Below are 16,691 nucleotides of genomic sequence, written 5' to 3' on the forward strand. Positions count from 1 at the left end.
CGTTTATTTGTCAATCTAGCCACTCTGCATTCAGCAGTCAGGCTTAAGCACCACAGGTGGGGCTAAGTATATCTTGGAGGTGGAGCTATTGCTTCCCCTCAGGCTGCTGCCACTTGGAAGTTGTATTCTTCATTTCCTCCTGGCTCTTATAAATAGCTTCTATGTCCTTTTTCATGCTGTAATTTTCAGTAAGTTCCCTGTAGCTTCCTTGTAGTTTTTTGTAATTCTTACTAAGCTCATTGAGCTTCCTTTTAACCATTATTTTGAGCTCAATATCTGAGAGTGGACAGGGGAGAAATGGCAAGAAATGGAGGAGAGTGGTGTGCCTGAGCAGAATGGCTACTGCAGTATGGGGGATAACTCGGCACCAGGGTTCTGGTGGCTACTCTCTAAATTCTCACCTCAAAGCTTCCATCCCCAGTTTCTTCTCAGGTGTCACTCACCCGCTCTGCCCTCCCTTTTGCTGGATCCCAGGGTAAGTGGCTGCAAGTGAAAATTTATGTGTTTCATTGGCTCTTTAAACAGCTCTTTGTATCTCCAGCCATCTATTTCTGGCAGAAAGAAACCTTGTACTTTCTGCAGCTCAATGTTATCTGTGTACTTTGGGGGTTCTGGTGCTCTAGGCTGGGGATCCCACCTTAGGGTTTAGACCCCACACTTCTCAGGTGGATCCAACTGGCCACTTAAATATCCCTATGGTGCTTCAGCTGCTGCCTGTGATCACCCAGCCAGCCCTTTTGCATCTATCTCCCTCAGACTCCCTACCAGTCACATTGTGTTCAAGATGTTTTTTCTGACTGTCTGTGTTTATAAGGCTTCTCTCTCGTTATTGTTCACTTGTTTTTTTGCGGATGATTCTCCACAATTTAGTTGTAATTCCAGATTGGTCCTGGGAGGAGTTTACTGTAACTTCCACTCCTCCTCTGCCATCTTCTATTCATTTGCTGAAAATTTAAAAGGCCCAGAGACTTTGAATCACCCAACTTTGTTAAAAGTTAAAAGTGATTAGTCACTGCTTTGTCCCACTGAAGATAAATTATACTCATCACATAACCATCAAGGAAGTTAAAATATATTCTATGGAAATATATTCTATATATTAAAATATATTCTATAGCATCTATAGAGGCAAACAATGGTTTACCTTTGATGAGTCTTTAGACTCAGACTACTTAGGTTCAAATCCTAGATCCACTATTTATTAGCCTTCTGACCCTGGCAAATTTCTTAATTTCTTTATTCCTATTTCTTTTTCTGTAAAATGTGGATAGCAGCCTTGGCTGGTATGGCTCAGTGGATTGAGTGCTGGCCTGCAAACTGAAAGGTCTCTGGTTAGATTCCCAGTCAGAGCACATGCCTGGGTTGCAGGCCAGGTCCCCAATTGGAAGCGTGCAAGAGGCAATCAATGGATATATCTCTCATATATTAATGTTTCTCTCCCTCTCTTTCTTTTTCCCTTACCCTCTCCGTAAAAATAAATAAGTAAATAAACATTTTTTTAAAATGTGGATATCAATGGTACCCAACTCAGAACGTTGTTGTGAGAAGTTGTGAGATACTATCTGTATTTAATACAGAGCCTGGACCATAGTAAATACTTTATAAAAATTTGCAGTTTGTATTAGAGATATAGTAGAAAACTTACACATCAAAGCAGAAAATAAAAAACCATAAAAGTTATCAAATATTGAGCATCTACAATGTGTTAGTCATCCCGTTAGTTGATTTTCATACATTTTAAAATCTGTTGTTTTACAGTTCTGTAAGACACACATGCTCCCTGGTAAAAGAATTGAAAGAATACAGCATGGTTTAATGTTAAAGTAAAAAATGAAATCACCCAGCCAACATTAATATTGACATTGGCAACCTCTATTCCAGGGATAAGGAGATAACCACCATAAACTCTCTTTCTTGATGGCACAGAATCACATGCTGCTAGAGATTTCCATGCCCATAATAGAATATACACATATAACCCCCATCTTTTAGTACACAAATGCTATACATACTACCCCAATACACAAATGCTACCATATACACAAATGCTATACAATAAATAAATTTGATTTATTATGTGTTACTTTTTCTTTCTATATCACTTTAAAAAAGAAACTTTTTGGGGGGGAATATTTTGGATTTACAGAAAGTTGTGATATAAACTTACATAAATGTGTAATATAAACATAGTATATAACCAGGTACATTTGTCAAAAGTGAGAAATTAATGTGGATACATTACTATAAACTAAACTACGAACTTTACTCAGATTTCATTAGTTTTTCTGTTAATACCCTTTTTCTGTTCCAACAATTCAAGATCCAACAAGATCCAAGTCAGCATACCATGCTGCACTCAGTCCATGTCAGTTTTTATGTGTCCACCTCACCCCATTACAACAACTGCGTAGTGTTGTATAGTATGAGCGTACCGTAATTTACATAACCCTACTGATGAATTTTCATGTTGTTTCTAGTTTTGAACTATTAAAAACAATACCACAATGAACATCATGACATGTATATCTGTGTTCATTTGTGCTTGTAGGATAACCTTAGAAATAGTACTTCTGGGTAAAAGATGTGTACATTTTCTGTATAATTTTGATATACGCATTGCCATATTGCCTTTAAAGAAGTTTATACTAATTCACAAAATTTAGATGAGCTATTTTCCCATGAGTCTTGCTAGTCTGAGAGTGAAAATGGCACTTTGTTGTTTCCATTTGCAGTTCTTTAATGAAGAATAATTTAGAGCCTCTTTTCAGGTATTGAGTGGCAATTCATGTTTCATGTCTTATGAAGTGCCGACTTATCTCCTTCAAGTATTTTTCTATTGGTTGTTCATTTCTTCCTTATTGATTTCTAAGAGCTGTTTTATATTAAGGAAATTAGCCATTTGTCATATTTGTTGCAAATATCTTTCCAGGTGATATTTTATCTTTGGACTTTATTTATATTAATATTTTGCTACACACAAGTTAACATTTTTATTTTTTTAATTGATTTTCAAACCAGGAGAGAAGCATTGATTTTGTTGTTCCACTTATTTATGCATTCTTTGATCGCTTCTTGTATGTGCCTTGACCTGGGATCAAACCTGTAACCTTGGCGTATCGGGCCAACATTCTAACCAAATAATCTACCTGGCCGGGGCCTAAAAATTTTAAATTATCATCTTTGTTTACACTTCTGGTTTTTTGTTTTGTTCCAAGATAGTATTATTATATTACACTTCATGTTAGCCAAAAGGCTGAGAAGTGATAATATTATTATAAAATATTCACCTTTGTATACATCACTTCTCACCCTCACAATTCTATAAAGTAATTGTTACAATGAACACCTGATATTTTCAAGGAATACTGAGATCACCTCAAACACCAAATTTATAAATACTACTCTATTGCAAAATCTTACAAAATAATTTTAAAAGATTAACACCATGACTCCCATTATATTTTATGGGATTGCTCCTTATTTTGGACCTGAAATTTGAGGGTTTGCAGAACACTAGTGAAAGCTAAAACGAATCATGGTCGATTTGTCTTTGGTTGCTGTGAGCTCTGATATTGGCATCTCCTTCTACATGTTTGCTAAGGCATTTTCTGTTGGTGTGAGCCTCTTCCTGTGCTGTTGAGCCCATTCACCTATAAACTTCTTTTTTTATGAACTTCACCTCAGAAAGGGCAAGCATGTCTGTAAGAATAATTTTTTTAAGTTTTTTACGTTAGGTCCTTGAACCAATTTTTCTTTGCAGCCAAAGTGGATTGAGAGCTCCACTAACGTCCTCACTCCATTGCTTCATAAAAATATTTGTACACATTCCTAGGTTTCTCCTGGATTACATTTTTTTAGTATCATGTTTCCTGTTCCTATTTTACACCAATAATTAGTCATTTTTTAATATTTACTAGGATTTCTATTCAATTGATGATTTTTTTTTGCAATGGTGAAAACACTCACTGAAATAGTTTCCCAAATTGACTTTTCTTGTTTCTTTATTGATGACATCATTTCCATTACAAATATAAACCATTTTACATTCTATTCTAACTAAATCAAAGAACCTATCTCATGGCTAAGATCTGTCACTTTATTAATTTTTTCAATCTCATGCTAATAGTTGAATTTCTTTTCAGACCCATTTTCAAAAAATAAATATTAAGCATTTTCAGGAAGGTATTATGTAAGTGGAAAAGAGTAGGCACCAATGAAACTACCAAAGTATAGTTGTGGGGTGATTAACAAGATTCATTCATTAACTGAATGACTAGTGTATTTACTCATTTACTCAACAAATATTTAAAAGAAACTGCTATATGCTAGGTATTTTTAGGGCTGCATAGTGGAGATCAGTCTAATGCTGGGATAATTATAAGAAGTATATACTGATTATTTAGTATATGCTAGACAGTGTGCTACAGATTTCAAAGGTTTCATATCAAGTTCTTCATTTGTAAGACAACGATAGTAGTAGTAGCTATGTGCAGAGTAGTTGATAGAAGTGAATGAAATAACATGTGTAAAGCACCTAAAACAGGGCTGGAGATTATATATATATAAATTAACCTAGAAAAATTAACCTAGAAAAATTAATATTTTTCTCTATACTTCTAGGCTTTGTTATATATATAATTATATATATATAAAATATTTAACCAATCTTAATTGTTAAAGTTTTGTGATTATTTTTATTTTCTTTACTATTTAATATAACCTCATAAAGTGGGGCTATTATTATCTTCATTTTATAGCTAAGAAGACAAAAGTTTAGTGCACTTAAGAGAGCTATCCAAGGGAGGCCATACAGTTAATAACAGCAGAAGTAGGGTTCAAATTCAGGCAACCAGATTTCGGCTTATTCTCTCCGGCACTCAGCCATACAGGCTTCTGTATTCTGGCTAATGTAGAAAATTTAAACTCCTTTACCACAATTACGGAAGGCTACACATGATGCACTTTTCTGGTCCAAATATTCAGTTGGTAAATGCTGAGGGTCTACTGTATCATCCCCATTTTCTAGTTGAGAAAAAAGAGGTTCTGAGAGGATTTATATTGAAAAGTGTCAGAGCTTAGGTCTCAAAACAGGTCAGTCGGTCTCCAGAGCCATATCACACATTATTAAAACACAATTATGGTTCCATTTCTATTCACATTAATGAAATACAACATTATTACTAACAGTTACAATTATAGTGGTGAATATTATCACTAGCTCTTTAAATTGTACAATATGACTTTAACTACATGGCTTTTTAAGCATGGCCTGTGAACCAAAGGCTTGCTGGTTTGATTCCCAGTCAAGGCACATACCTGGGTTGCAGGCGAGGTTCCCTGTAGGGGCACATGAGAGGCAACCACACATTGATGTCTCTCTTCCTCCTTTCCCTTGTCTCTAAAAATAAATAAAATATTTAAAAAATAATAGTCAGAAATATAAAAATATGTTACAAAGGGTCTCAAAATATAAAAGAAAGAAATATTTTTATTACCATGAACATTTCTAAACGCACTTTTTATTTTAGAGAAATTTTAGATTTTTAAGAAAGTTGCTAAGACTGAGCAGAGTCCACATGTACCCCTCCCAGGTCCCCCATGGTCAACCTCTTACATGAGCATCATACAGTTATAAAACTAAGAAGCTGTCATTGAAGCATTATTAGTAAGCAAATTACAGATTTTATTTGTAGTTTACCATTTTTTCCTATAATATTCTATTCTTGTTTCAGGATCCAATTCTGGGTACTACATGGCATTTAATTGTCACAGCTCCCCACTCTCCTCTGGTCTGTGACAACTACTCTGTCTTTCATTGTTTTTTTTGTGAGCTAACCGTCTTAAGGGATAGCAGCCAGGTATCCTATAGAATGTCCCTTAATTTGGTTTTGCGTGATGTGTATTTTATGTCTTGACTGAAGTTATATCATGAACATTTTAGAGTGAAGGGGAAAAGAAAAATAATCCAAAAAACGTGTAAGGAAAAGCAACAAGCCTATGATCTACCCTAGTCCTGGCATTTTAAAAATGAGAATCTTATCTTTAAAAGGTTATTAATTTAACAAAAATTTATTAAGCACCTACCACGTGCCAGGCACTGTTCTAGGCATAGAGGATACACATTAAGGACAAGCAGTCCAGATTGAATGGGCATGGAAGTCCTCTTTGAAGAAGTAACATTTGAGAGGCCCAAATGGCAAGGTAGAACTAGACCAGAGAAAAGATTTGGAGGAAGAACATCTGGTGAGAGGGAATAACTAGTGCAAAGGCTTTGTACCAAAGATAAATGTGATGTACTTGAAAAACTTCAATAAAGACCGAGTGTTGGGTTATTGTTGTAAGAGGAAGAGTGGTCCATGAGATGAGCAAGGTAGACAGGCTAGATTGCATTGGTTATTACAGGCCATGGCTAGGAATGTGGTTTTTAAGCTGAGTGGAGTGGTGACTCTTTGAAAAGTTTTAACTAAGAGAAGCATATAATCTGATATATTTTTAAAAGATGCTGTGTGGAATATCAATTGTTGGAGGATAACAGTAGAAGCCAGGAGCCCAGTTAGGAGACGGTTGCAGTAGTCCAGGCAAGAAAAGATGATAATTGGAACAGGATGGGCAGCAGTGGACATAAGGAGAAGTGCTTGTATTGGGTATATTTCAGAGGAGGAAGCAGCAGTGTTTATTAATGAATTAAATATAAGATAAAGATTCTCACCTTTTTGGCTTGATAAACTGAATTGATGGTACGATCTCTTGAGGTGGCAGAACTGACAGAACATATGTTGCAGGAGAAACATGTGAGAGGCTTAGAAATCAAATGTTTTGCTCAGGTCACATTAAATTCGAGATGTGTAGAGTCATCAAAAAGATGGTTGTATGAGTTTGGAGCCCATGGGAAAGGTCAGGGTTGGAGTCAGAATCAATCTATAAAATAAATATATGTATACATAATATCAGTAGCCTCATTTGCTAGGAAGAGTAGCCCTACATCTCTATTGGTTCATTTATTTACTAATAAATTCATGCATTCACATTTTTAATCCAGAAATATTTATTGTATGCCGGTCAACAGATCAGGATGGTAGGCTGATAGGTACAGTCATGCTAATGGCCTCTGAAGAGAATGTATAACCAGAGAAGATAGCTCATGGGAAGAAAATATTAGTACCTTAAAAAGATTGTCTTCATCTAAAAAATGTCTTACAAGTCTTTAGTGTATAGATTCATACTGGCTTCTTATTACTGATGAGTGAAAAGTGCAAGTTATGCAATGTGGAGAATAATTCAGGAATTTATTTTCTTTCTTTTTAACATATTGTGATTTATTCTGGTTTATGTGTCCTGGGCTAAGTAAATTTACCAATTGCATTATTATTTCATTGAACTAACCTCCCTAAAATGAAAGGAGCTAAAAAAGATTTCTGTAAAGAAAACATGAGTTGAAGGTAAAAATGCAAGCATAAGCCAAAAGGACAATACTACAGAGGGCACGTCTACTTCTAGCATGAGTTCTATAGAAGTCATCTTATCAAGTAGCAGAGAGAATGATTTGAAGTCAGGGATTTGGAAACACGCCTATTACATGATTCTGATGCAAAAATAATGTATGCATGCTACCCAAGGCTGAGACTGCTGTGAGGTGAGTGAGGCATTCATCTCAGGTACAAAATTTAAGAGAGCCCCCAAAACTCAGGAAGCAAGATAATTATCTTAATGTAACATCTTAAGAAGTCAAAATGTGAAAATCCGTTATGAACAAAAATATCAAAATTTTAAATAAAGACAAGATTAGTAGTACTTTAAAAAAAGTTATACCTGTACACTAAAACTTGAAGACAGAATTTTTCCACCTATTTAAAAATCTTCTGTGCAATGATTCCAGAAAGTTTTGGACCGATTTGTTAAAAGTATTTTTTGAACCCACTTGTTAAAAATATAAAAATGCAACATCTCCTGGCTGACAACAGGTAAAATAAAAAGTTACTAGTTAAATTGCAACAAAAACTTTTCATGGTTGATGGATGGAAGTGATAAAAATGGAACTACATTAGTAAGAACAGCCAAAGATGTATTTCTTCCATTAGGATCTACATATCTTTCTATCTTTTTCAGCTTATGACAGTCATTACAATGAACTACAGAAATAATCTGAAGGCTGAATCAGACATTTTAATAACTTTCACAAGATATTAAAGATTTTGTAAAGCACCGAGACCTAGTCAATCACATTGCTTTCACTAAATATTTTCACTAAGAGTAACAAGTATTTTTAAAAAATATTTTATTGAGCCCTAGCTGGTGTAGCTCAGTGGATTGAGCACGGGCCTGTAAAGCAAAGGGTCATGGGTTCAATTCCCAGTCAGGGCACATGCCTGGGTTGCAGGCCAGTTCCCAGCAGGAGACTCACGAGAGGCAACCATACATTGATGTTTTTCTCCTTCTCTCCTTCCCTTCCTCTCTAAAGATAAATAAATAAAATCTTTATTAAAAATACTTTATTGATTATGCTATTACTGTTGTCCCATCCCCCCCTTTATTGCCCTCTGTCCTGTATCCACCTCCCACCTGCATTCCCCCTCCTCCTCATTTCATGTCCATGGGTCGTACATATAAGTTCTTTGGCTTCTCCATTTCCTATACTATTCTTAACCTCCCCTGTCTATTTTGTGCCTACCATCTATGCTTCTTATTCCCTGTATCTTCCCCCCCCCATTCTCCCCACTCCAGTTCCCAGCTGATAACCCTCCATGTGATCTGCTGATCCCCATTCCTATGATTCTGTTCCTGTTCTAGTTGTTCACTTCAGTTGTTGATAGTTGTGAGTTTCTTATCATTTTACTGTTCATATTTTTTATCATCTTTTTCTTTGATAAATCCCTTTAACATCTCATGTAATAAGGGCTTGGTGGTGATGAACTCCTTTAACTCTACCCTATCTGGGAGGCACTTTATCTGTCCTCCCATTCTAAATGAAAGCTTTGCCGAATAGAGTAATCTTTGATGTAGGTCCTTGCCTTTCATGATTTTGAATACTTCTTTCCAGCCTCTTCTTGCCTGCAAAGTTCCTTTTAAGAAATCAACTGATAGTCCTATGGGGACTCCTTTATAAGTAACTCTCCCTTTTTCTCCAGCTGCTTTTAAGATTCTCTCTTTATCTTTAATCTTAGCTAATGTAATTATAATGTGCCTTGGTGTGTTCCTTCTTGGGTCCAACTTCTTTGGGACTCTCTGAGCTTTCTGGACTTCCTAGAAGTCTATTTCCTTTGCCAGATTGGGGTTCTCTTTCATTCCTTTTTCAAATAAGTTTTCAATTTCTTCCTCTTCTCCTTTTGGTACCTCTATAATTCAAACATCGGAATGTTTAAAATTGTCCTGGAGTTTCCTAAGCCTCTCCTCATTTTTTTGAATTCTTGTTCTTTCATTCTGTTCTGTTTGAATGTTTATTTCTCCCTTATGGTCCACACTGTTGATTTGAGTCCCAGTTTTATTGCCTTCACTGTTGGTTCCCAGTATATTTTACTTTATCTCATCTTGTCTAGCATTTAACTTCTTCCTCTTTTGGGGGATCATACTCAACCATTTCTGTGAGCATCCTGATTACCAGTGTTTTGAACTCTGAATCTGAGAGGTTAGCTATCTCTTTATCACCTAGCTCTATTTTGGGAGCTTTGGTCTGTTCTTTCATTGGGGCCATATATATTTTTTTTGTCTCTGTGCACCTGTTACATTGTAAGGGGTGTAGCCTTAGGTATTCACCAGGGCAGGGCAACTCACTTTGCAGTGTGTAATGCTGTATGTTGGGGAGGGGTCAGAGATGGAACAATGCTGCTTGCTAGGCTCTCTGCTGGCTTTCAGTCACTTCCTCCTCTACACACAAGCAAATTGGGTCCTTCTGCTGCTGATTCCTAGGTGGATGGGTGGGTGGGTTTGTGTATGTTCAAGCAGATTTTTTTTTTGGCAGTTCTGGTTATTTTTTGTTTTTGTTTGTTGTTGTCCTTCTTTTGGTTGTGAGAGGAGGTAAAGTATATCCGGCCTGAAGTCGAATTTTTAATGTAAAACAACTCATAGTTAACTTTAAATGTTTATTTCATGTTTATCTTATCCTTTTTATATTAAAGGTGTTTTATATTATAGCTAGCAGGATGTGTATGTAACTTGCATAAGTGTATAGACTTCCTTTTCCTTTTAGGTAATGAAGTGTAGTCAAAAAAAGTTTGGAGAGCACAGGTACAGGTAGTTAGGAACAAGGCAGGATTATATTATCCCAGCATGCTGTAAAATCACCATATCCACGGAAATTGTGAAAAACATTGATTCTTTATAAAGGCTTTTTCCTTTTTTTTTTTTTAAGAATGAATAGGATTTGGAAAAATAACTTGCAGAATTTGTTTATGTAAAACAGAGCACAATGCTTACTGGTAGAGGAGATTAAAACCCTCTAAAAACATGTTTAAAGAGGATCATAGGTTCAAACTGCAGCCCCACTCTCTAAAGCCATCTCAGTCCCAGGCTGGAACCTGTTGGAGAAGGGTGGCAGGGGAATGCCGCTCTAAAGAGGTGTACGTGGGGTGGAGATGTGACACCACTTCTCTGAGGCAAAGGCTATTACCTCCCTTTAGCTAGAGATGGGACCCGATGTCCGCCGTGGGGAGGGTAGGGATAAGGGAAAAAGAAAACGCAGTTCTTTCTGGCTGTGCCTGGCTGAAGGCAGAGGCTGGGAGGTAGCCTGTAGTGCTCTCTCTTCCAGGAAGAGGCCAGGAGTAAGTGAAGAGGGGATGAAGTTCAGGCACTTTTCTAACCGTAAGGGAGAGCAGTATTGCTGGTAGGGTAGGGGAAGGGGCTTTAGGCACCAGTCTTTCCGTGGTGGGCAGGGAGTAGGAACAGTCCGAGAAGGTATGGAGGACTCTAAGGCCTGCCTTTTTCTCTGCCGGCAAAGGGAGTGCCAAGGTGGACAGTCCAAACTCCCTTTATTGAAAAGCGTTTCCTTAGCTGCTCTACCAATTTTGTACCCCCTGAGGCAAAGAAGGGCTGAAGAGCTGACATAATTATATGCAAGCGACAGCTGCCTCGCCACCTTCGGCGCCAGGCGCCGGGCTCAGAGCCCTGAAGCCCGAATTCTCGCGAGAGCAGACGCCGCCATTTTTCCATTGATTGCAGCGAGCTGGGGGAGGGGCCGACAACTAAGGCGACGGCGACGGCGGCAGCTGAGCGGTGGGTCCGTATCTGCGCGCTGGTGTCTGAGGCCCAGGCTGAGGCCTCCGAGGTTGCCGGAGCGCAAGCGGTGGAGAGGATGACTGCCACTGCCATTCTCTCCTGAGAGGGAGCCGCCGCCACCTCCCCCCTCCCCCGGCAGGGCGGAGAGGAGCGGCCGGAGTCGGAGCGATGGTGCCCGGAGAGGAGAACCAACTGGTTCCGAAAGAGGTGAGGGGCCAGCGGAGGCGGCTAGGCCTGAGGCCTGCGGCCGCTGGAGGCAGCGCGGGCCCGGGCGAGGGGTCGGCTGCAGGCCCAGCTCGTGTGCGGCTGGGGTGTGGAGCAAGGAGGACGTGAAAGGTGGTGGTGGGGGGTGCGGTATATGGTGGGTGCGGTGAGCAGCTGGGAGACCCGACTAAATCTAGGGGGCCTGGGAAGCAGACATCCCCCTTCAGATTTGTGTGGCTGGACAAATAAAAGAACGGACTGGAAGGTATCAAGTCCCGCTTTGGGGGAGGTGGCCTTTTAAGTCCTTATTTAACATGTGGAGCCAAGATAGGTAATTGCAAAAAAAATTCTGCAACAGTTCTTGATGGGTTCGACAGGGTGACGGTGCTTCTTCTGGTTTTGACAGTGGCAGTGTATAACTTTCAGGGCTTGTGAAATCTATACCCGACTTGGGATCTGTGGGAGGGCAGAGTTAACTGTTAAGACTTTTATGAACTGCTGTTACTGGGTAGTACTAATGGCCTGCCTAAGTGGGGCCTACCGAATATCGTTGAAGAGTAGTAGATGTGACTTTGACATAAAGGTAAGAGTTTAACATTAACGTATGGAGAGCTGAACTACTTTTTGTTAACTTAGGTTGTGTATGGCAGTTTGGGTGACTTACTAAATTTCTGAAAAACAAGTGATATGAGAAGCCTCAACTTCTTGGCTTCTCTTGAATTTTGGAAGATTAATGGTAGAATCCAGCACTGGCCAGTGAATTTCAATATATTAATAGCATCTCTGTTGGCTTTGTAAATATTTTCAGCATATACAAATGTGTATTTTTAACTGGTTGATCTTCAGGCTAATGCTTTGGATTTTTATTTCCCATAGACCTTAAATAAAGGCAGGTGTCTCTTGAAATTAGCTGTGATCTTGATATTTATGAGTGATGTTCATTAAAAATTCTTAATTTTTTAGTTGCTTTATAGTAATTTGTTGCTACTTAGCAAGCTCTGGTGATATTGGAATTATGTGTTTATGATATAAATATTTTTCCAACTTTATCAGATGATAATTGTTTAATTCAGTTGTGTCAGTATTCATAAACCATGTGCAAAGCAGATAAACAGGTGAATTAATCAGAAGTCTTGTTTTGGGAGCTTTCAGAGCTACTAAGAGAGAGAACACTAGTATTTGTTGAGCCCCAGTTAGGGGTGAAGTACTTTACTACAAAAATAACCCTTCTTTTATATAAGTAAGGATGGAAATGTTAGGTGTTATAAGAAGATTTAAATATGCATTTTTCTAGAACTATATATTGCTTGCTTTCATTCTTATAAAAAGCGAAGTTAGTTCTTAAGTTTCTGACCATTACAAAATATAGTAATAGATGGAACTCTGTTTAAAAAAAGCCAGTACTTCCCTAACTGGATGTACAGAAAACATGAAAACTGATACTGTAATGCTGCCTTTTTTTTTTTTTTTTTTTGGCCTTTTGGATTATAGAGGTAAAATTCCTGTCCTTTAAGACCAACTCCTTTACCTGAGGCTTCAAGTTTAGCCCAACTTTTTTTTCTTTCTACTTTTTCGGGACCATATGCCTTTATTTTCTGTTCCCCAGACTCGTCTTCCGTCTTTCCCCAGCTCCTCTTGTGATTTCTGGGAGTGTGCGCAGTGCTCTTAAACCTTGGCTGCCACTCGAAGTCCTTGCCTTTTTTATCTAGCTAACCAGTTCTTTCTTTTTCAATGGCCATATTCCTTGACTACTTCTTGCTTGCTTCTCTTCTTCTAATTTTCTTTTGCATTTGATACTTTAAAAAAATCTTGATTTTTGTAATACTGTACTTTTCTGGTCTTTTTCCCTGCCTGTTTTGTCTGCTCACTGATCTAGTCAGTGCCTTTTTCTTCTTTTCTGTGTCCTCAATCATCTCTTTTGTCTGGTGTATGTTTTCTTCTCTCTGATCTTCTTAAGTAGTAGTAGAATCATGGAGAGCTGAAGCTGAGAAAGAGCACAGTGATCATATAGTAACTTGTATCCCTTCACTTTACAGATGAGAAAGTTAGGGTCAGAGGATTGAGAATGACTTGTTCCGGGTCCCATAATGAGTTAAAGACAAAGCTAGCAGTAGAATTGACAGACTCCTTGGTTATACTGTCTTCTGCAGGTCCTTCCAAGTAAAGAGAGGCTCTGTAGGAATAGTTTGTAACTCTCTAAGTACATTTACTATGAGAAAATAAATCATAAAATTTTTAAATTTCTTTTGTTTACCAACAATTTGGAGAGTTTTTTGTTTGTTTGAGAACCTTTGTGTAGGGAACCACTGACCCCGACTAGATGTAGATTTTGGTTAGATATGTGCATTCATGCATGTTGAACGAGGAATTTATGATTCTGATCCCTGAAGCTCAAGGATGTCCCTTACAGTGCTACTGAAGAAGGCAGGTTAGTGTAGGACAGGGCTTTACAAACAATAGCCCATGAGCCAAAACCCAGCTCACAGTCTGGTTTTCCTGTGGCCCAAGACTTGAGTTCCAAATTGTTGAGAAAAGTCAAAATAATACTCTGTGATACAGATAATTCAGATATCAATGTCAGTAAGTAAAGTTTTATTGGAATGCAGCCATACTCCCCCCATTTATTTACCATTGTTGTCTGTGGCTACAGCAGAGTCAAGTAGTTGCTACAGTTGTTGTGTGTGCAGGATAAATTTGAAACTACTTACTTAGCTTGATGTTCAAGGCCTAGTGCAGTTTGATTCTGGCCACAACCTGCCCTTTCAGCTTAGCTGTTCTCCCATGAAACATGTTTTTAATGCATCCAGACAGGTTTCTGACTTGCTTTTCATTTCTATTTCTGCTGTTCTTTCTTTCCTTCTTTTCGCCACCTGTTCAGAACCTTCATATACATTTTTTTCCCATAAGCACCTCATATCTTACTTATTCTTAAGCCTTTCTGAGCATTTTAACCATAGGAATCTCTCCTTCTTTCACTATCTTTAACAGATAGTGCTTTGTGACATCTGTTAAGGTCTCAAACTGTAATATATATTTTATATGTTACATTATGAATTTCTTGGTGGCAGATCTCTATCTCTCTATTTCTCTGTCTTGGTCTCTCTCGTTTTGCATATATTTTAGGTCTAGGACTGTCCTTCCTGGAGCAAATAGTCATTGATGTGTGGTTAGGGGGTTGTATGCAAACTTGGAATTCTGACTGGTTACCCCCTGCTTGTGTGTTTTCTGCAGAATCCTTGGCAAGCTGTTTTCCAGCCTTTGCTTGAATACCTTCATGACTAATCTCTCATAATATCTTTGACTTAGAAGAGATGTATTAAGTGTTTGAGTTGAGAGATGTCTAGATCTCTGTTGCAGCCATCTTTTGATAGTTGCCTTTGGACAATAGAGAAATCTTTTAATAATTTTCCAAAGGATGCCTTTTTCTCACTGATGAAGATGGGGGAGGGGGACAGGAGGGCAAGCCCTCTCTGTTCTACATGTAGTCTGAGCATCTCAGTTCTTAACTGTTTCTCAGTTGCTCTCTTTTGGGCATATTTCAGTGTTTTTAGTATTCCTCCTAAATTGTTGTGCCCAGAAAAGAGCAAAGAAAGTGTGGTCTGTTCATTGTGTTTAACAATAAAGCTTTGCACCTCACTTTTTCGCTCTGCTGTATGTCTTTGAATTGTTGCATATTAATATTGGCTTTGAGGTATCTATTTTAATGTCTTCACAGTTTCTTTTTATTACTTTGTTGTTTTTATTTCTCTCTTATAAGGACTTGTGACATTATTATTTATTGAGTATTCACTGTGCATATTAATTGTACTCTGCCATATAGTGAAAATTTAGAAGAAATAGAAAAAAAATCACTCTTCCCTCAAGTATCTCATAGTATAATTAAGGTTATGGTACATATTTACTAATGCTTTTAAAATAATTCTTTCACTACAACACTTAAACTGACGTCCAAAGAGTATATTAACGTAGAAAAGATGGAAAAATGAAAGAAAAAGAATGCAGTTCCATCTCTCAGTGGGTTTTTTCTGCCTCTTTTCCATGTAATGAACACTTCTTCCATTTAGAACTAATGATGATGGTAGTAATAACCAATATTTATTAAGCATTTATTATATGTCAGATACTGTTGTATGTTTTTCCTGTGTATTAACTCATTTGAACTTCACAGTAACCTCACAATTATATGTAGGGCCATGGGTATTGAGAGCCCCCCAAACATTAAAACAGTTTGTTTTTCATCTCTGTTTTCTGGTTTTTTTTCAATTTTGTTTTTTAAGTAAAATACGTATCTATTATGTAAAATGTGTATTTAAGTAAAATAAGTATCTATTATGGAGCATGTCAAGTGTGTATTTTAATATTATTTGTCCTAATTAAATCACTTGAGAAAATGTAGTGCAATAGTCATTATTGTTTTTGGTGGTTCTTTTAAAATTAGCCTTTTTTTCCTTAAATTTGTGGTGTGGATTCTCCTTTCCCAGTAAGAGGCAAGTATGTTAGGTAACACTGATCAGTGGTTTACAAAGATTGGAGCGTTTAATAAAAATCATTAATATTTCAGATAGCATTGGAATACTAATTTAATAAAGTGAAACTGAATGCAAAGTTACATATGATTCCAATTTTGTCAAAAAAATAGACAATTTAGGGTTATATGAGTTGAAAGATTTAGAAAGAATAAAATATTAACGATTGCTGTTTCTGGATATCTAGATTATTGGACTATATTTAGATTTTTATCTTTACGTATTTCAACAATGAGGCATGTACATTTAGATGATCTAAATCATCTGACTTAGATGATTGAAGTTTTTGAGGTAGTTATTTATATAGCATTGTCTTGCTTTTTATGCTTATGGGGTTTTTTTCCACCTGTCTTCATGCTCTGTATATTTGCCACAAAGTAATATGATCCACTTGTAGGACTTTGACTTTTGATTGTAATTTACATATTTATATCTCCAGCCCTGACCTCTCTTCCTCTAGATTAAGATGTCTACCTGCATGTACTGTACAACCCACAAATTAAACGTGAATAATGCCAGTCTCATGTATCTTCTTTCCCTATTCTCATATCCTTCTCTCAACATTCTGTTCAGTTAGTATCATCACCATCTGTTTCTTTGCTTAAGAACATGTTTTGGGCCCTGGCTGGTGTGGCTCAGTGGATTGAGTGCTGGCCTATGAAACAAAGGATCCCTAGTTCAATTCCCAGTCAGGGCACATGCCTGGGTTGTGAACCAGGTCCCTCGTAGGGGGCACTCAAGAGGCAACCACGC

At 37.5% G+C, this 16,691-nt stretch overlaps 1 protein-coding gene across 2 annotated transcripts in view; it reads left to right on the forward strand.

Annotated features, from left to right (window-relative positions):
- The first annotated feature begins 11,154 nt into the window (after positions 1–11,154).
- USP47 (ubiquitin specific peptidase 47) overlaps positions 11,155–16,691 on the forward strand; it is a 99,921-nt gene continuing 94,384 nt past the window's right edge. The window contains exon 1 of one of the 2 annotated variants that reach the window (XM_037133851.2): positions 11,155–11,415. In XM_037133851.2, coding sequence (XP_036989746.1) covers positions 11,377–11,415 — 39 coding nt within the window. In that variant the 5' untranslated portion in view covers positions 11,155–11,376. The remainder of the gene's footprint in view (positions 11,416–16,691) is intronic. The other variant, XM_037133853.2, reaches the window with a different exon arrangement.

Source organism: Artibeus jamaicensis, unplaced genomic scaffold, assembly GCF_021234435.1.
Source record: "Artibeus jamaicensis isolate MK-2021 breed Jamaican fruit bat unplaced genomic scaffold, CSHL_Jam_final contig_797, whole genome shotgun sequence".
In the NCBI taxonomy this organism is placed as follows: Eukaryota; Metazoa; Chordata; class Mammalia; order Chiroptera; family Phyllostomidae; genus Artibeus; species Artibeus jamaicensis.